Source organism: Lampetra fluviatilis, chromosome 26, assembly GCF_964198595.1.
Source record: "Lampetra fluviatilis chromosome 26, kcLamFluv1.1, whole genome shotgun sequence".
NCBI lineage: Eukaryota > Metazoa > Chordata > Hyperoartia > Petromyzontiformes > Petromyzontidae > Lampetra > Lampetra fluviatilis.
The window spans coordinates 1,044,453-1,066,013 of NC_136300.1; the positions used below are offsets into that span (position 1 = coordinate 1,044,453).

Genomic DNA, 21,561 nt, shown 5'->3' on the forward strand with positions numbered 1-21,561 from the left:
CTCTTTTTATCCGGCGAGACTGCGGAAAGTAACGTGTCAACAAGCTAATCCGCGAAGTCGCGGTGTGAGTGGACACGACTTGAGAGAGGAAAGGTGATGCACGCGTCGCTCTCCAACACGTCTTCGGTTTGTTCGGCATGATGTCCGACGTTTCACTCCACATTCTGAGAGCTTCTTCGGGAACATAATACAACATCGGAGAGCTATGCACGCGTGTACCTGTGTAGAGCTACACAGCAGACCTGAGTGTGTGGTGGTGCTGCTGCTGCTGCTCTGTGGATGTCTGCAAAGCCATGGCACCATTTTCCCTCTCCGTCCGCTGGCCCATCGCCTCCCCTTCCTCTCTTACCCCCCCAACCCCCACCTCTCCCTCCCTGCACCTCAGCAGCACTCACCAAGTCCCCTACCAATCTCTCACCCGCATCCTCTTCAACCAGCTCCATACTCCAGGCTGCCAACGTCTCCCCTCGATCCCACCCGCAACTCCTCACCAACTCCTCACCAACTCCTCACCAACTCCTCACCAACTCCTCACCAACACCTCACCAACTCCCCACCAACTCCTCACCAACACCTCACCAGACCTCACCAACACCCCGCCAACTCCTCACCAACTCCTCACCAACTCCTCACCAACTCCTCACCAACACCTCACCAACACCTCACCAACTCCTCACCAACTCCTCACCAACACCTCACCAACACCTCACCAACTCCTCACCAACACCTCACCAACTCCTCACCAACACCTCACCAACTCCTCACCAACACCTCACCAACACCTCACCAACACCTCACCAACTCCTCACCAACACTTCACCAATTCCTCACCAACTCCTCACCAACTCCTCACCAACACCTCACCAACTCCTCACCAACACCTCACCAACTCCTCACCAACACTTCATCAACACCTCACCAACTCCTCACCAACTCCTCACCAACACCTCACCAACTCCTCACCAACCCCTCACCAACTCCTCACCAACTCCTTCCCTTCGTGGTGCCGCGCTGAATTAGCATGCACGGCGCGACGTGCCCTGCGCTCGGAGTGGGGGGCGCCTTTCGATTTAGCGAGCCAGCGAGCGAGCGAGCGAGCCAGCGATCTCGTGGGTAAAAGAGAGAGGGAGAGCAAATGCTTTGTGACGCAAATATCTGAGAAGCGACATCGGTGTGGGTGCTTCGCGAGCCCCAAGGTCGCCCCCAAAACACCAGCAACGACTTCACTCTTTCGCGCACATCCTCCGTCTCTAAAGTACCCTCCGGTTGATGCGTTTGTTCTTTTGGTGTTTGTCTCTGTGCGTGTTGCTGCTGCTGTTGGTGTGTGTCTGGGCTATATACGAGTCCACACACTGGCTTGGTGAGCACGCTTCGTAATTACCGATAGGGGCGGTGGGAGGGGGGGGCGACTCGAGCGCTTGTGCGCAACGCGAATCGCCCCCCCCCCCCAAGTCACCATTCTGGCGTGGCGTGTTTGCCAAAGCGCGCAGCCAACCCATGGGATAGGGCGGCATCATCATCAGCAGCAGCAGCGGCGGTGGTGGTGGTGGTGAGCGGCGCGAGTGGATCTTGAGTGAGTGAGCCAACAACGTGTTGGGTGGTGGTAAGGTGGTGGCGGTGGTTGGTGGTGGTTGGATTGTAGGAGGAGGTGGAGCTTTAGGGGTTGGGGGATGATGATGAGTGCTGCAACAACAACAGCAGCAGCAGTTTGTGTTTTCTGGTGCGACTGCTAGAAGGCAATCTGGGGGAGATGTGGAGCCGCTCCGTCTCGGATTAAGCCCCTCGCTCGCTCGCTCTCTCTCCACCCCCTCGCTCGCTCTCTCCTCCACCCACTCGCTCGCTCTCTCTCCACCCCCTCGCTCGCTCTCTCTCTCCACCCCTCGTGTCTTGCAGGGTCCGAGCCGGCGAGTGACACGCACAACGAGCGGCCTCTTTCTTTTTGTTTCATTTGTGAATCCGTGGTTCTGAAAATGGAATTGAAAAGTCGGTAAAATCCACCAAAAAGAAAGCACGCGGAAAAAAGGCGGAACAAGCAATAAGTAAAGCGACACGGGTAGGTGGTTTGATGTCGTGTTCTGATTTCAGAGCGAGATGGAATTTCCGCGGTGTTCATGCAAGCGTCGTTCTGTGCGCTTCGCCAAAACAAATGCTGACTGAATGTTCCCCGGGCTCACCGAATGCGTTTGCGTGTAAAAATAATGACGAGTTTGTTGGCGAAATGTAAATGGATTGACGATTATAATTGTTATTATTATTTATATATATACTAATCATCATTATTATGATAAAGACATGAGAAAAAAGGTTTCAAAACTCTGTGTGCCCGCCATTTCACCCTCGGGATGCTCGAGTCGGGCAGATGCTAACGCACACAGACACACACAGACACGCACACAGACACCCACACAGACACACAGACACGCACACAGACACACACACAGACACGCACACAGACACACAGACACGCACACAGAACCACACACAGACACGCACACAGACACGACTAGCGCAAGCGACACGCACACAGACACACACCGACACGCACACAGACACGCACACAGACACACAGACACGCACACAGACACACACACAGACACGCACACAGACACGACTAGCGCAAGCGACACGCACACAGACACAGACCGACACGCACACAGACACGCACACAGACATAGACACAGACACACACACAGACATGCACACAGACACACACACAGACACACACATAGACACACACACAGACACGCACACAGACACGCACACAAACACACACACAGACACGCACACAGACACACACACAGACACGCACACAGACACGACTAGCGCAAGCGACACGCACACAGACACGCACACAAACACACACACAGACACACACACACAGACACGACTAGCGCAAGCGACACGCACACAGACACGCACACAGACACACACACAAACACACACACAGACACACACACAGACACGCACACAAACACACACACAGACACAGACACGCACACAGACACGCACACAAACACGCACACAGACACGCACACAGACACACACACAGACACACACACAGACACGCACACAGACACATACACAGACACACACAAACACGCACACAGACACGCACACAAACACGCACACAGACACACATACAAACACGCACACAGACACGCACACAGACACACACACAGACACACACACACACAGACACACACACAGACACACACACAAACACGCACACAGACACGCACACAGACACGCACACAGACACGCACACAAACACGCACACAGACACACACACAGACACACACACAAACACGCACACAGACACACACACAAACACACACACAGACACGCACACAAACACGCACACAGACACGCACACAGACACACACACAAACAAGCACACAGACACGCACACAAACACGCACACAGACACGCACACAAACACGCACACCGACACGCACACAGACACACACACAGACACGCACACAGACACACACAGACACACACAGACACACACAGACACGCACAAGGGCACGACGTTCATTGTATTGGGCAATACCGCATGCAGTGTGTTCTCTTCTCTTCCCCTCTCTCATGAAGGCCTGCACTTCTAGCCGCTTATTATTCATCACCCCAATTAGGCTAAGTTTAATGTCGTATTAATCGGAGTTTCTATTTATTCAATGCATAAGTCATCAGCGTTGAAATCATGCGAGGAACGCCAGTCGCGTCTCAATCAGAAGCGAGCGCTGAAGCGGAACCAACGTGGAGGGGCAATTAGCCTCGCGGCTGCTGTTGCTGCTGCTGCTGATGATGATTAATTTGCATCGATAATTTTGTAAATGCATCCTTGATTATTATGATTCCTTCGCGCTCTGTGTGTCTGCAAAAAAAAGTCGTTGTTAATTATAAACATATGTGCAAATATGTTTGGTGTTGAGCGGGGGTGGCAATGCATCCACCTCGTCGTGTTTCACGAATCGCGCAGCGCCGCACCGAATTCTGCCGACACTGAGACGCTCCGAGAAGTCAGACGCGCCCGTAACTACTGGTTCCCGGTGTAACATAACGTCACACAAATCTGGTCACGCGCACACGCGCACGAGCCTACCCGAGTATAAAACGCACATCCCTCAACTTTTGTTTAAATATACGGGAGGAATAGAGCGCCTTATAATCCGGAAAATTGCGTCCGTATTTGTGTGCGTGAAAGGGAGCAGAGATTGGGGACAGCCAGACTCGTTTACCTGGTCCCGGTAACGGAATAACGATGCGAACCGAGAGCTGTTGGTCTCTCGTGAAAAGCCAAAATCGAGAAGAATGCTTAAGGGAACTGAAGCCGCTTTCAAAAGCATTCGCATATCATACCGCGCAACCAACAACGGGCGTGCTTTGTGTACACTGCACACGAGCGGGCCCTGGGCTTGCAGTTTGCGAATGTCAAAAGTGAAAGCGCCACCGTGAATTAATCTCGCACGGCGCTTTTACAACTACACTCCGTCATCAGCATCATCAGTTATCACCATTCATCAAGGTTACTCTTTAATCCATCCACCACCAGCTCACCGACCAACCTCGACATGAACACATTAAACCTTGTTGATCAACCCCACCGCCAACTCTACCACATTCCCACCATACGAAAAAGCACCATCATCATCATCAGTTATCATCATTAACGCAAGATTCTGCGCCCTTCGCACACGCGGTATAAACACGACTCGGACGTGCCATGGGGGGGGGGGGGGGGGGGCTTGACTGCAGTTAGAATCAAGCAAGGACGCTCTGAATGGGAGCATCTACCGCCGATCTCACATCGTGGATGTGCCGCGTGGATGATTGCACTTGCGCTGCGCAGCTCGCTCTCTCGCTCCTCTCTCGCTCACTCTCTCTCTCCTCTCTCGCTCTCTCACTCCTCTCTCGCTCTCTCACTCCTCTCTCGCTCTCTCGCTCCTCTCTCGCTCACACTCTCTCTCTCTCTCGCTCACTCGCTCGCGCTCTCTTTCCCTCTCTCTCTCTCTGTACATCTTCAGCCTGCGGTCCCTACGGGAGGGTCACAGGAGCTCCCGGAGTCTTTCATCCCAAGCCGGACAGACCCCTCCACCTCTGGACAATTCACACGAAGCGTGGTGGGGGTGCCCATTGTACCCACTTGACGGCAAAGCCATGGGTCTGGCGCCTTTCTTAATTGTGCAACTCCATCTGTTCGCCTTAGCACAGGGTAAGTGCGCTTTTGTCTTCAACGTACAGCAGGGCTCTGCGCCTGACGCGCGAAAGTGCACTGCGCTTGTCTGTAATTGCAAACACGACATTCTTATGCGGCGTTGTCGGTGGTGCAAAAGCACAAAAATAATAAAATCGACGAATTCGTCAACAACACTGCCCCGAAACGGCAGAAACGCGTTCCATTGGACGGTTGGGGCCAATTGCCCTTCTCTGCAGCAGAGATGTTGTCTCTTCATAGCGGCGATCACCTTCCTGCTACGATCAACGGTCACTGTGCCCTATACGTCGTCTGTTTTATACGATAGTTTACTACACGTGAGAACATATATTTGTTTTCTATTGTGGAATTGTTATTGATAAATGTGGTGAGTTGTTGCGGATGTGCACTTACAAATTTCGCATTGCTCAATTAGAGACAGCAACAAGGTGATCTCGTAGGCAAGTCTGATAATAAGTCGCGTGCGTGGGATTTCTTGGTGGGTTTTTTGCTTAAAAGCTAAACGCGTGCAGATACATTTGAGATAACAAAACTCAAGGGCATGAATTGCAGAACAAATTAGCCGATAATGTTTTTTTTACAAAGGCAATGGCGTTGATAACTCTACCGGCAGGTAAATATTCACGGGAATTTGTCAGAACTCCGTGTTGGTCATTAAACTCAGATAAGGTGCCCTCAATGAGTCTCGGGGAGGCGGGGATGGGGGGCGGTCGATACGGGGTTACCTGGATACCTGCAGGTCCCTTTCTCGGTGCTCGGGTCAAAAGAGACGACCTCTAATCCTCAGGGCATCGCGAGAGAGTGCCATCGATGATGATGATGATGACAGCACCCGACTGGACGCGCGTCGCCATCCACCCGCTCGAGTATCAGCCGCTTATCTCCGCCAAGGGGCAATGGCAATCGCGTTAATAGATTGATTCGTACACACACAGGTGGCTTACTTGTATAGGTGTCTGTCAATGTTATAGTCACATGGTAGCACGACTAAGATGATGTATACATGAATGTTATTTTTACAAATAATAATAATCGCTTGCCTTTGTCGCTATTGTCGTCGTATTTTGGAGGCTACATGTATCTAATCGAATGTTGTGAGTCGTGTGCTATGCTATACAATCTAGTTTGTCAAGAAATGTTCTATATAGTTAAAGTAGTGAATTATAATGTATCTACAAAAGGATGGCGTCCGGTGTGTGTCGGAGATGGAGCGATGACATCGGCTCGCGTGCAGGGTGCCGGGTGGATTATCACATCACGGGCTCGTTAGAGACGGTGACGGATTGTGGGGGAGAGTGGGGGGGGTGGTCATCCAGCAGTAGATTTATCATGGCTGACAATTAGTAAAAAAAAATTCTTACGGCAGCACATTTAACAATCGTTGATGTAACACTGAGATAGATGGTTTTTTTGCTTTTAGCGAGTACAAGCACCGCTTTCTGTTGCCGTTGCCAGCTGTTAATTGCACGACACGCAACACCCCCTTTGAGCACCGTATTGTCATGCAAGCACGGTCCTTTAATATGCAACGCGTCTACGCATTTAGCATGCGCAAGCTTAACCGGCTGCCGATGGCACGTAGATACCGTGCCGGATTAACGCGCGCCTAATCTCTAACACAAGTTAGAATGTCAACATCGATCGAGATTTCTGGGGACAGAAACCCGCGGCCATACGGAGGTGGCCAGCGGATGGCCGTCCAGCAATGGGATTCGTGAATCCATCTGTGCGGTCTTTTTTATTTTAAGAAACTCATCCCGTTATGTGTGTTGTGTTTTTTTCAGCTACTAGAGCTCATCCCATACGCAAACCACGTATTATACATTTGAGCAAACGTCCCAATTAGTAGCAAGATCCTCGTGCAAATTACTCTTGAGACTCAGTGAGGCTGTATTAGAAAACGAATCAAGATTAATTGTCATAGATTTCTGAAATTAATTAGTTTGTACTATGGAGTTAACTATTGTATTTGGTTTAGATTTATTTCCATTAAATTGGTATCCAAAAAAAATAATGATGCCAACAACTGGGTCATGTTGTTATTCAATTAAATCGACTTCACTACAATTCCATTAACCAACATCACACAGGAAAAATCTTGACTTAAAGCTGTTGTGACTGCAGGAATTCATATTCTTTGGGTCTTTCAGTAAAGTCACGTAGATAGGTTCAAATTAATAAAAATCAAATAAACAAAAAAACTACGACGTTTCGAAACGTCGTTATTTTATTTTTGTATTAATTTGAACCTATCTACGTGACCTTATCGAACAACCCAAATAATATCCCACAGGAGATTAGGGTCAGTTCGCCTCCACGGCGCTGTGCGTTTCCCCTTTGAAGAAAGTTCTTCCAAAGCACCTCGGACTTCACGTGCCCGCGTGCTCCACGGTTGCTCTCCAGCCTTCGTGGAGGCTTCTGCTGCATCTGTGCCGCACGCATACAATCACATTGCAAGCAAGTTGCTTTTGAATTCAGATGAGATAGCCACACTTGTCCAATGGTGCGGCTGGTGTAGTGGCGCCCTCTATGGGGACAGCAAAGAAAGACGACTCAACTGCCGAACCCGAATCATGGAAAACATTGCATTGAATGGGGGGGGGGGCGGTCTAACAGTAAAAGCAGGACTCGGAGTGGCGTAGCTCTCGAGCGTGCAGGCGGTGTCACTGCACCAGGGCCCACGGGGCGGGGCTGGCTATGCACGTGGGCTGTAACCCAGCCCTGCGGAGGGAGCGGGAGTTGGTGGGTCGCACGCAGATGTCGTGAAACTCCCTTCTCGTAGGGACGTCGAGATGGTGCCATACCCTGGCTCGCCAGTAGAGCGCTGTAAAGCAAATATGGACGGATCTCCATCTGTTCCATTTGTATGGGATAGAGTGTTGCTCTCTCGCACGGATGGGTTATCTCCGGGCGCTCCAGTTTCATACCACCGGTGTAAACACTCTTTTAATTGGCTGAAAACATCTTAATATCTTGAGAACCGCAGAGCTTGGGCTCACCGCCTGATTATCTGTGGTTCCTCACGCATCCGTGCATTAAAAATGTAAAGGCATTGTGAATGCAACGTGCATGAACGGTGTTGTATAAAACATGAATGATGCGATGTAAAACTGAACAAGGTGATGAATAAAAGATGTCTGCCATTAATTATCCATCGGAACATTGTCACCGTGAAGTCGGCTTCCCACCTTTTCCACTGCAGATCAACGCCAACGCAGGCATATCTCTCAGTCAGCCGAGGTCCATTCGTAAAAATATTCCGGACACGGTAACCATATCTCGTCACAAATCAATTCCTGCAGCCAAAACACAAATTACAATACGGCTCACACCCAGACGGGTGAACCCCCTAACGCGTATGAATTATTTACTGAAGTTTTTGAAATTTGGTAATTGCAACTAGATTGAAATGCAAAAATAAATCAGTGATTGCATTGCACCGTTGTTGGTTTATTGAAAAAAAAAATGTGAGCGGCTTGCGACATGAGAAGCAGTGTCCAACGAGGCTGGGCAGTGGCAATAATGGTGTTGTTTATTTCGTGATTATGTCATGATGTGTTTGAAGCTACATTTCTGCCGATACTAATACCATATCTATTAATGGCATGTTTATTTAGCCTTAACAGCTGTGTGTTTAGTGGCCTGCATTAGGCACCGCTTTTTTTTCACCGCTCATTTTCCCCCAACATATTTTCGTAACAGGGGAGAATTAATTTTATGCCAGTGCATATATTTCAATCTTTCTCAATCCGTGAAATGTATCAATGTTTTTTCGCGTCGTAAATTCTTACGGACTGCGTCGGCGACAAATATACGGTGGTTAAGGCTGAAGCTTGTGTATGCGGTACTGTTTTATTATTATTTTAACAACCAAAAAAATCCAAGCCGCTGCTAAATGTGACCACTCCATGGATTTAAGTCACAGCCAGCTGGGTGCAATCCATTTCAGGTGTGTCCACCACAGCTCACGTCAATACACGACTGGAGAGAGCCCCCTATTTAATTACATCTATTGACCACACCTGGCACTTAAAAGTTGAAAAACCCGGGACAAATTCACTCTGCTAACTCCTAAAAGACTCCAGGACTGAACGTTTGTGTAATTTAATGGCGTACCATTGAGCACGATGAAGAGGCTACACGGACAGAATCGCGCGTGGGAGTGTTGACAATCTGCAGGCGAGAATTGTTTCCGCGACAACAGTTGGCAACTGCGGAACATTTCCGTTTATTGGGAGAAAATCTGCGAGAGATTGATAGCCAGTGTGAACATTGTACCAGGGGCTTAATTTTTCACCAAATATTTTATCGGTCAGTGCGAGACCGAAGTAGATGCCTCGTGACTTGTAAGTGGCCACAGCGGTAGCCACAGATATCCTGTATGCAATGTGCCGGACAGCCGGACTGAAACGCAGCCCCAGATTTACCACCCGTTGTCTGTCCCCACCATCAGCAGGCATGTTCACCGAGGTGCCTCAGGACGTGATGGCAGTTGAGGGGGACGACGTGGTGCTCATATGCGCCTACCAGGGCAGCGGCCCCACCTCGCACTCCATCGAGATGCAGTGGTGGCACATGCGCGGGGAGCCCTACCGCGGGGGACCTGCCCCCAAGGCCCTGCTGCCAGCCACCAGCCCCGCTCGTCCCCAGGTAGTCACACGGACAGCTCCCCGTCGAGGCTTCAACACAAGCTGTGATGCTGCATGGGTGGCGGTGGTGCACGAGCATGCATAACAGAAACGCAGTGTCAATGACACTGCGCTCAAATTATAATGCTTTCAGTGGATGCTCCTCATAACCAACATGAACAGACTTTCAGTATGAAGAGATGCAAAGTTACCAGCTTGCCTGAGCGCCTCCTGCTACAATACAGATGTTCGTCCATCTATACATCCAGAACAAATATTGCATTTGCAAGTTAAACATGTTTATTTTACAAACAATTGAAATTCACTTTTTCCCTTGCCACAGACATCCAAGAACAGCGACGCGACTAAAATTAGCGTGAGTACTTCACAACGACGTCTTCCTCCCCACCAACCCCCATATCGACATTGCCGCAGCCACAACGGTGCATTTAAAAGCCATGGGCCCGAGGTTTTGTGGGATGGCGCCAGCGTCGTGGTCGCCAAAGGTGCGGTGGGGAGGCAGCCAGGGAGCACGGAGGGGAATCGGCCTCGACCAACGCGGAGGATTTGCAACGGCAGCTTTGCAATTGGCCAGGGGAGAAATTCGGGGTGCCCCCTGGCACCTTGCACAGGTGCCATTCCGTGGGAGTGATTTGCATTGGCCAATGAGATTGCGAAGATTGGATTGTGCAGGTATCCCTCGATTTACGAAAGGGTTGCGTTCTTAAGCAACAACAAAAAACGCGCAAAACGACATTTCGTGAATGGGAACGGCTTTTCCCATTAATTTAATACAAAAAATGAGGGGTGTGTTTCGGACAGTAATTCCAACTGTACTGCTAAGCCGAAACATATACACCGCCTATATCGCTATTCGCAATACAAAAACAATAATAATTATGAACATAATATTAAATAGATTGAATAATGATCAATTTAATACAAAAATAGTTACCTTTTTCAGGAAACTCACCAAAAGATCTGCACAGTGACAATGACTGTGAAGCGGATGTGGAGGCGTCGCTGTTCCACTGCAGGGACACCGCGACGCTGCCGTGGATGAGTGACGACGCAGCCTCCTTGTTTGATGATCCCATGGCACGTGCCGTAGTGAAATTTCGTGATCACGTGAATTCGATTTCACTAATCGAAAAGTGTCTATCATTTGTGAAATGCGTGAACGAAAAATGTTTGGTAAACCGAACATTTGTAAATCGAGGGATACCTGTACTGGGGCGGCCAGACCAGGTGCCCCATATTTTGAGTCCATTTTTATTGATTCTGTGTAAATCGATTCGAAATGCAAAATACATAAGTAATAAAATATTAAAAATAGCCACTTATTAAAAACCACGAAATTGTAATTTAACAATTTCTAGCATTACAATCAGACACATTTCTGTAGTTACAAGTGCATGATGTTAACTTGGAAGGTGTAACAGCGCCCCAAGCCTAAGTCTAAGAATCGTGGCGACGGAAGGCAGCATTCCGTGCCATTCGCGGCGGTGGCGACGACGGCTGCTGTGTCGTCACGCAGGCCGTCAAGGTGATGGGGAGCGACATCTCCAACTACCTGCGGCTGTCGAGCGTGCGCCGCGAGGACGAGGGCCTGTACGAGTGCCGCGTGAGCGACCGCAGCGACGACAACACCCAGGAGCACAAGGCCCAGGCCACGCTGCGTGTCGACTTCCGTCTGCAGGGCGACATGCAGGTAGAAGCCCCCCGCTCACTCGCTCGCCACTCAACCGGGGGGCCTCGCTAAGATACAGACACCAATGGACACTTAGCGCCAGGTGAGAGTAGTAGGGAACTAGACTGATGCAAACTTAGCACCAGGTAAGAGTTTCCTACACTCTACCTACCAATCGCCCGTACGCCTGGGACGAGGGGGTACGGACGACAGACACAGGCCACCTTGTGCCCTGCCTTCAGGCTGACATGACAGGTGTAGCCTGACTCACGTGCAGGTGTAGCCTGACTCACATATCATATCGTCTTTATTATCAAACAGCAGTGGCTAGCCACCAGGACATCTCGCCAACCCCGCGTCGTGAGTGCTGACGAGGCTGAGTCGTTTAGTCTGTGTTTATTGAGGGGGCGATACACTACATAGTTAACCATGACTCCATTTAGATTACAGTTAATTCTTACGCTCACGATACATGTGTGTAAAATTATCTTATTTACAAGTATAAAGACAGGTAGGCCATGTTCGGTAGAGATTACAAATGAGGCAATACAAATGAGATGGAAAAAAATCATCCAAGACTTACGAACTACAGAGACAGAAAATGCTATCAATATAGGAGACTTGAAGCACAGTCGATACAAACAATGCAAAGCGACCAGAATATGCAAGACGGCTATTACCAGTGAGACACAAATTACATACAACAGAAATAGTGCGAACAAGTGAGAAGTACAAAAACAACAAGACAAAAAAATTGCATATTTTTAATCAAATCACAACCTTGAACCATGACAATGTATTAGGCAGTCAATTGTCAATTTCCTGTGCAGTTTTAGTGGTGACCGTTTAATCATGGTTGGGTTTGGTCTTGGGGAAATGTGTTCAGTGGTATGAGGCTCTGTGTGCTGCCTATAATTGGGGCCAATTGCCGCGAGTTCTTTTTTGCGAATAATACATCGCACTGATGTGCAGTTTTAATGGAAAATATAAATGGTGTGTTACATACATCTCCTGCCATTGCCGATATGACAAATGGAACACATGGCACATTTCCACGTGTGTCTAGTAGCGACAATGGCAATATATATCCTGATCACCGTTTAAATTACCTCCCGGTGCCTCTTGCTACATTACGTACATTGGAGAATGCAGATTTATTGTTCTTAAAAACAAACACACCTGTGTTTGGAGTTCAACTCACCTGCGTGGTTCACATCGTTCACAAAACCGACAGAGCAGCGGGCGGTTTCGGCTGGTGCGTTCCAAATTTACGATCAGCGCAGCTCAGATGGAAAACCCCACACCACATCTACGCAGCACCGCATAACAACAAAACCCTGCATCGTCCAAGTTGTGCCGTGCTGCGCAGTGTCTCGTTTCGTACACGCATGTCGCGGGGGGACTTCCTATACGCATGATATGATTCGGCATGCTCTAACAATGGACGTTGATTATCTTTATCTTTGGCATATAACTAAACATTTAACAGCATCGAGGGCACGCAGCTAATCACCGACATGTGTGAGGTGAGGCCTACATAGGTAGCGGGCATGGCAACATTCACCCATCCCAGTGGTTTGATTCAGCATCGTGATTCGAGTCAAGAATCAGTTTTCTTTTGTCTCGTTTTACTGACTCATTGATCTGGTTTCACCTTTTCACCGCGTTTGTACAGTTTGCTCCACTAGCATGAATGTAACGTGAGCATAACATGTGCATATATTTACATAAATTAGAAATGCAATTATAAATATGTCAATTGACGCGTGTATATGTGAATCGTTACGTTGTTACATGCCTAATAGCCAGACTTGTGTGCTGAAAATACAGAATCAGAATCTGTATTTATCCTGGACGAATCCGATGAGATATAAAGATCTGTTTTCACACATGCCCAGTAAGACGATGGTCCTGTCCGGTGCAGATTACAAGGAAAACATTAAGAGCAAAAACACTCCACACGCTCGTCAACAACACTGCCCAAAACGAAAATAATGTCAATATATGATGACATTTCAGGACCATGGACCCTCCTCATAGCACATCAGCAGACAGGCCAGAGAGCGAGAGACAGTAAGGATGAGAGAGATAATGAGGGTGAGAGATAATGAGGGTTAGAGACTGCATTTAACATGACGGAGCCTGATGAGAACAAAATAAAATATTCATATTACCAGTTTGTAAATATCCCTATACATAGTTGCACTCTTAGTAGCTATTGAGTAGCACACAAACCTTCAATGCACAGAGCGCTTCGACTACGAGAACCGCGCAAATGCCGAATGGACTTTGCGCCATTCTTCCAGCACAACGCCGTCACCATACCGAACGTGCTTACTTACACGTGTTCGCCAAGCGAATATCCTAACGCGTGAGCGCATCATCATCGTCATCGTTGTGGCCGCCATCCTGAGTGCACGGCGCGCGCGATATGCACAATGTACACACGGACTGCGGCGCACACACGCGCACACGTGCACACACACACGCACTCCCACACACTCACACACACTCAGACACACGCGCACACACTCACACGCGCACACACTCACACACGCGCACACACTCACACACACTCAGACACGCGCGCATACACTCAGACACACGCGCACATACTCACACACACTCAGACACGCGCGCACACACTCAGACACACTCGCACACACACACGCACTCACATACACATACACACTCACACACGCGCACACTCACACACACTCACACACGCGCACACACTCAGACACACTCCCACACACACACGCACTCACATACACACTCACACACACACTCATACACGCACACACACACTCACACGTGCACACACTCACATACACACTCACACACGTGCACACACGCGCACACACTCACTCACACACACACTCACACGCGCACACACACACACACGCGCGCGCATAACGGGGGCGGCAAAGCCAGGCGACGACAACAAAAAACGCGACACAAAAGCAAGCCGCATGCGTCAGCATCACCGTGCAGGTGGCTTGTTTCTCAATGTCCTCCGCTCGCACAAGCACGCTCCGGAGGCTCGGCCGCTCATCCGCGGCAACCCCGCCGTGGGCAAGAGGCAGGCGCACGCCACTCCGCCCGCGCTGCGAGAGGCGGGCGGACACAAGCGGCAGCAGGCGAAGCCGTCGTCCACGAGCGCGCCCAGCCAGGGCCAGCCGGCCGGGAGGCGGCAACCCACCGGTGGGTGAGAGGTCCGCAGCCCTTCTTACGAGCTACAGAATTGTTTTCGATTTAAAGCTTCTTTCGTGACTGCAGGGATTCATCTTCTTGGTTCTTTCGGTAAAGTCACGTAGAAGGGAAGTGATACAATAATAAAAATAAAACATAATGAAAATAATTCTCACGACGTTTCGCCCACAACGGGGAGACAGGTCTTCACCTGAGGACGGCTGCTTGCGTTGTGGCCGAAACGTCGTGAGAATTATTTTATTATGTTTTATTTTTATTATTTTATTACTTCCCTTCTACGTGACTTTACCGAAAGAACCAAGAAGATGAGCTACAGAATGTTCTCCTTTTTTGGTGGGGGCGAGGGTGGGCACGGTGTGTGTCTGTGTGTGTGAGTGACCAAGTGTGGACGTCAAAAGGGTTGCGACTTTTGACGTACAACAATAGCGGGATGTATCGTAGAATAAGAATAGCATCTCGCAATGCTAACAGAGGGGAGACTTCAATGTCAATGCATTGTCCAGAGCGGTGTATTATTAAGGAACTGACAAAAAACTGAACTTTAAATGGCCCGGGAAGACTTACAGGTTTCCCAGGACAGCTAAGAAGAAAAGCAGGAGAATGACAACACGGCATGGGGTCCCAGCAGCTCAGTGCGGCTGACTCTGGTAGAGGTTAAACCGTCTCCCACTATGGCATTCTGACAATTTTAAATCCCCCTCCCCCACCCCACAGAGTACACGGAATGTGCAGAAATTCCCAGAAACAATAATCCTAAATAAATGAATACACCCAACTGACATGTTTGTGTCTGCGCTATTGTTGAGCTAAGCTAAAATACAGGAGATGTGTCTGCATATTTGACAGGGCATTTCCGAGTTATTCTTAGCACAATATTTTAAACATTTTCTTTATATAGCTCGTTACCTCATGCCTGAAGGCTCTAATAAGGTCCAGTCCCCAACTCTTATGTAACCGTTGCTGTGTTTGCATCTTCTACTTTGTCTCACCACGTGTGACAAAAAAATCAACCTAAGCATGCTCACGAGTGGCTCACACAATGCGGCTAAAATCACTCCTTCACCACACCTCGCCCGGAGCCATGCGAGTGCCTACGCGGCACACGCTCCAAGCGGGGTGTGAATCCCACCGTGACCTCTAAGCTACCCCTGTGCCCTGGGAAAGTGGACGGCACTGGCCAGTACTGCAAGCGACGTGGTCAGCCGTGCTCAAGCCAATTACATTCAACCAAACGGGCCAATGACACTGGGCAGTTGCCAGAGGTGCCCTTCCCCGTGGGCACAGCCACGTGACGCTGTTTGTGAAGACGGGTGGATCCAGCCTCTGCTAATTTTAGCATGAACAAAGTAGGTCAGGCCTCGTTCATTGTAAAGTATACAGGAATGTGGCTTTGCGTGTGTGATTGCTAGAGCATGTATTTTGCTTTCAGACTAATTCATGTAAGGAGTAAATACTAAACATAATAATGAGAATATGTGATGTGAACATCAGTGAAGAATTAAAACTAATCCATGTTATTACTTATAACACGCTCAGTGAACATGCTGGGTGGGCAGTAAACTGTGCGTCACTATGTATATATCAGGATTCTGCTGTGTTGGAGTGGTTCCCATACTGGACTTCAAAGCCAGAGGTCGCCGGTTCAATCTCCCGGCGCAGAAATTTGGAACATCGGTGCAGGTTTCTTAAATGTCTGCCCCCACCAGCCTCTACCCACCGAGCAGTATGAGTGGGTGCCACCACAGTCGGTCAATTGACACGTCACATGTGGTTGGGTCACAGTGTGGGTACTCCCACGTCTTCTAAGATGTCTGTCCAGCATGGAGTAGTAGGCCAAAGGTTCCCTCTCGAAGCGCAGTGATCGAGCTCCCTTCAAATGAGGTGGGGCCTTCCACCAGAAGTGGTGGCACCAAGCAATCGGAGGGCTCTAACCTTAACCAGAAATATTTTGTTTACTTTTTCGTGATGTCTGCTGTGCAAGTTGTCTTGGGAGTGTGTTGGATGGTCATGGTGCCGCAGGTTCACTTGTGTCTTGTTTTTGGCGCAGGCAGTGGGGGCCCACGCTGGGCCTTGAGCGGGTTCACACTGAGTCTGCTGTTAACACTCCAACTTCTACCTTTCTGAAATCTGCTCAATCCCTGGAAGATTAACCCCGCTCCCTCGGCACTCCTCCCTAGCACTCCCCCCACACTCCAAAAAGAGATCACACATCCCCCGCTCTCCCCGTCCTGAAGATTACGACAATCTCCCCCCGATGACGTCTGCGATCAGAATAAAAACTGCTTGATTTATATTATCTAAAACACTTCGCCCGGGTTTAGACAATACTATAAGCCATTAATAACAGTATTATTAAATAATTGTACCGTGTCAAAATAGGATGACTACAAATTTTAACCGAATGCCCGGTTGTGTTGCATGTGTAAAACATTTATCAGTTGGGCTTCGAACATGTAAGCCTGTTCATACTACACTGGCGAGGCATGTGTCACACGGCGAAAAGTAATTTGAGAAACAAAAGATATTGCTCTTCTTTAGGAATGTACATACTTGTGAATCAAATTGTGTCATCACTTTCAGTGCACTTAATAGTTGAACATCGAAATGAAACCGAGAGATACGTTTGCCGAGTCTTTGATTTTTTTTACATATATATATCTAGAATGCTGTTGTTAAAGGAGTACGTGGATTAGAGTCGTTGATTATTGATATTCATTACAACGGGCGATGTGTTTATTGATGAAAACGTCAATGGTATTGAATTATGGACAGGGTGAAATTTCAAGAGTGGAATGTTAAAAGAGTGTAACGGTCAGAGCGTTTGTAATGTGCTAAGAGTAATTCCACATTTTACAGTGTTCAACAAAAGGATTGCGAATAAACGTTTGGCGGACATATATCCCGAGGGTGTTATTGTTTCACATTTCTGCATTACAGCTGCGATAAAATGGTTCGCCGTATATAGCCTAATAAAACAGTAAAACACTGGATCACGTAAAAAGGAATATCGTGTAAAACATTGAAAAGTAATTAAACACTGAAACGTATGATGTTGCACGAAATTGCACACACGTTACATTTCAATCACATCAAAAATATAAACTCAAGTGGCTTCATTGTATTGCTTCTAAAATATATTTAAAAGGCATTTATAAGTGACGAATTTACCGAAAATTACAGCACATATGGGTTTAATTGGTTTTCCACTATTGGAATCATTTTTTACATATGTTATTTACAAATATGTTAATTTAATCAATGCCAACTTCAACAGTAAGAGCAGTGCTGTATATCAGTGTAGATACGAACCACATCACCGCAACAAAACATTCAGCGAACAAAACGGCTGCTTGCTAAGAAAATCAGATGACAGGGGTGATGTAATTCACGCAGCTGTTCCATATCCTTGGCTTTGCTGAAATAACCACTGAACTGCGCCTAAACGCTGTCGGGGAAGAGAGCTCATCGGTACGTACACGTGTATGTATTCTTGTCTGCACTGTGTGTCCGTCATGAGTGGCATGATCATAACAAAAACATCTGGCATCTCCCTCGGCGCAGCTCGGACACCTTCTTGCGGCACTTCCTGTGTGTTGTTTTTTTACGAGGAAATGACGTAAATTCATCGGAGATAGCTTACCCCTTTAATTTCCAGTTGGACACCGAACAAAAAAAATCTTTGTGGACAAACATTAAAAAACATGTGAACGTTGAGAGAGTTCGTGTAAATAAATAAACAACAGCTTCATCCGAATATTGCAAGCTCTGTAAAAAAGACACAAACGATGTATGTGGGATTGTTACGTGAAAAATGTATTCGGTTTGATAGAATGAATTTATTGGATATATTAGTCTTACGCTTATCTGCACAGTAACAGGTGTTTTTTGATTCGCCTATATCTAAAATGGAACCTTTTTAATTTCTTGTCAATTTAAGGACTCATTTGTAACCTTTAACGGCAGTCGCTTGTGTATATTTAATCCAAAATAAGACTACTTATTTTGTTTTGCCTGGTAAATTCAACAGCACTATTTTAATGTATTTTTTTACGTGGTGCACTTCGCCTACAGGTTCCATTAATTTCGTCTAAGGATGTTCATTGTGCTTGTCAAACACTTTACAATGAAAATGAACTGAATGTATTGTAACCTTGCAATGCTCTTAAATCCAGTAATGCTTCATTACGTGTATTTATTTATCTCATCAGAGTGCACCACCACCACCAGTCTTTGAAATGTAGTTACCGGTATATAAATTATTCTAAACTTGTACAAGAACCAATAAAACACTTTTTTCTGCATTATTGGTTTTTGCTGCATTAACATGATTAATAGATATAGATTTTTTCATTCGACATCTAAGATATTCTTGTTCGTGCAGTCTGCACCAGTCATCGTGTGTATTAAAGTGTCAACACTTTTATGATTTAAATAGCATTACACCAACTGCAATGCGAAATTGAAGCACGTGACCTGGTGCGAGAAATCGACTCGGGCTCGCCCCCCCCCCTCCCCCACCTTCGTGGCTCGGTGGCTGAGCCCCTCCGGCCCGTGGGTCCCGTTGCAGTTGCACCGCCTGCACACTCGATAGCTCTGCCACTGCACATTTGTGAATGACCTTCAGTTTCATCCGCACCTCTGACTTGTGTTAGCCACTCGCTGCACACATTCTGCGCTATGAATCGAACTTATTGTTGTAATAATTATAGTTTCATTTTTTTATAGCGTCATTCATGCAATTACATCCCACAACGCTGCACATCAACTGTCCAGTTCCGTACACAGATAATACAAAAACCAAACCCCAATACTTAACAAATAAAGAAATGAATACATAAATAACGATAAGAAAATGCACGTAACAAGGAAAAAAAATGATCGCGGAGAAAATAAATAAAAATAAATAAATCCGTTTGGTCTCCATACCCCAGACCACAATCCCAACATTTCGCCGGATTTTGGAGAACCTTCGCTGGGAGAGATGGTGGAGTGGCCAACACGTTACGAGCCAGTTGGACAATCATGTAAATGCCTATTTCCCAGCTTATGCCAGGACAAATAAATAGGCCTTTAGTTCAGCTTTGAATAAGTTAATTGATTTGATTTGTCGTATATGTAGCAAGAGAGTGTTCCAGACTGTGTCTTCTTCTTCTTCTTTAAGTCGTCTGTTTGGAAGCTGTTAGGCCCAACCACAAAACTGCCATTCAGGCGACTACCGCAGGCATGGACCACGCAGCACGGCGACTCAGTAGTGAGCTCCTGGTGGCAACTTCACGAACTGCTCTCTCTTCTTTGTATCACAACGTTAAAGCTCATGGAAACGCATTTCATTGTTGGTGGAGTTTTAAGAGTGGCTTTAATGGCCATGATATGCTGGCACAGTATGATTGTGACTCCTGATTGCAATCTTAGAGGAGACAAGGATGGAAAAGTTATATTCAATCCACAGCAAAGAAAATGTTTCCTACCCCTGCTTTATATATATACTCTGGACGTTCATGCTCTCACGGTTATTATATACAGTGCAGTGTGTGGTTAGCATTGCTTTGAAAGTAACTGAATGTTGCCAATGTGTGTCACTGCTGGAATGTCATCACAGCAACCAGCTCCAGCTACTTCTGAAGTTGATGAACGCTAAAGCGTTGCACGACATCTGCCATCGTTCCACTACATGGTGGAGAGGCCTCATGGTCAGACACGATCAAATATGCTTCCATTTCATTTAATGTTTGTCATCATTGCCTCTTTACGGTTTCCCAAATAGTTACGTCACCGCTTATTGTACAAACAGTGCTTGTAGACATTACCTTCTGAGCAATATGATGGTAAATCGCGAGCATGAATGCTGAGGAAGAAAGACAGAAGATTGGAAAGGTCTCAGACGTGGGCGTAGTGTCACAAGAACATTGCAAAAAGTAAAAAAAATATCTGCAGCCCTTTGTCATTCCACTGCTGGATGAAGGCCTCTCCTGCCCACTTGGGTTCTGTCCTGGGGGTTGTTCAGCAGTCTTCTTCAGTTCAGTTTCGAGAATGGCGTTTGGAGAAAAAAACCCAACTGGCTACAATTGTATTTTAATGCTATAAGCCATTAGATGGTATATGGGGTGCCTGCGTGGAGTCTGCTTGTTCCACCAGGATATCGCGTTTTGTATTGTGCAGTTATCAGTGATATCCGTCTGCTGGTTCGCATCTCACCATCTTCAGAGTTTGGTGAGTCCCTGGATTCTTTACCAGTGCGGGGATTGGTGAAGGCCGTGGGGAAGGAGGGATTGGTGAAGGCCGTGGGGAAGGAGGGATGAGGACCGATGTAGATGCCACTCACCACTTGGCTGGGATCGGAGCTCAGGTCGCTCTACCCATTATGACTTGGCACAGTCTCTCTCTCTAGAGCACTCACCCACTGCACCATTGAGCTACCACAGATACATTTAATTTATGGAATTAAAGAACAATGAAGTGCTCAGAGGGGTGAGTTCAAGAAGAGAAAAAAAATACTGAAACAATTCAGAGAAGGGAAAATATCCAGATTGGACATTGTTATAGGAGAATGCTTACCAATTGGAGCCTCCTGAAGGACAGAACAGGGATGTATAATTTTAATAATTCAGAGAAAGAAAAATATCTGTAACGGGAATATTATTGAAGTATGCTCTCGAATGGGAAGAGGTGTCTACTTGGATCAATTCTGAGAGGACGCGATGTTTAAATTGTTTATATTGTAAGAGGGAATGGCATGCTGAAGGGAGAAAAGCCAAGAGGTAGAAACATTAGCACAGTGTTCGGTGACTTGAAGTGGATATCGTGTGACGAAA

At 47.4% G+C, this 21,561-nt stretch overlaps 1 protein-coding gene across 14 annotated transcripts; it reads left to right on the plus strand.

Annotated features, from left to right (window-relative positions):
- The first annotated feature begins 1,094 nt into the window (after positions 1 to 1,094).
- Positions 1,095 to 18,981, plus strand: LOC144941942 (V-set and transmembrane domain-containing protein 2B-like). 14 transcript variants are annotated; one of them, XM_078868472.1, is made up of 8 exons: positions 1,095 to 1,113; positions 1,894 to 2,053; positions 5,028 to 5,215; positions 9,672 to 9,868; positions 10,190 to 10,222; positions 11,384 to 11,557; positions 14,531 to 14,751; positions 16,797 to 18,980. In XM_078868472.1, exons 3-8 carry the CDS (start codon positions 5,161 to 5,163, stop codon positions 16,897 to 16,899), a joined length of 783 nt encoding a protein of 260 aa, XP_078724598.1. In that variant the 5' UTR covers positions 1,095 to 1,113; positions 1,894 to 2,053; positions 5,028 to 5,160; the 3' UTR covers positions 16,900 to 18,980. The 14 variants fall into 14 exon arrangements, with proteins under 14 accessions (XP_078724598.1, XP_078724597.1, XP_078724594.1 ...); XM_078868471.1 differs by lacking the exon at positions 1,095 to 1,113 and adding an exon at positions 1,140 to 1,196; XM_078868468.1 differs by lacking the exon at positions 1,095 to 1,113 and adding an exon at positions 1,196 to 1,255.
- The last annotated feature ends 2,580 nt before the right edge of the window (positions 18,982 to 21,561 follow it).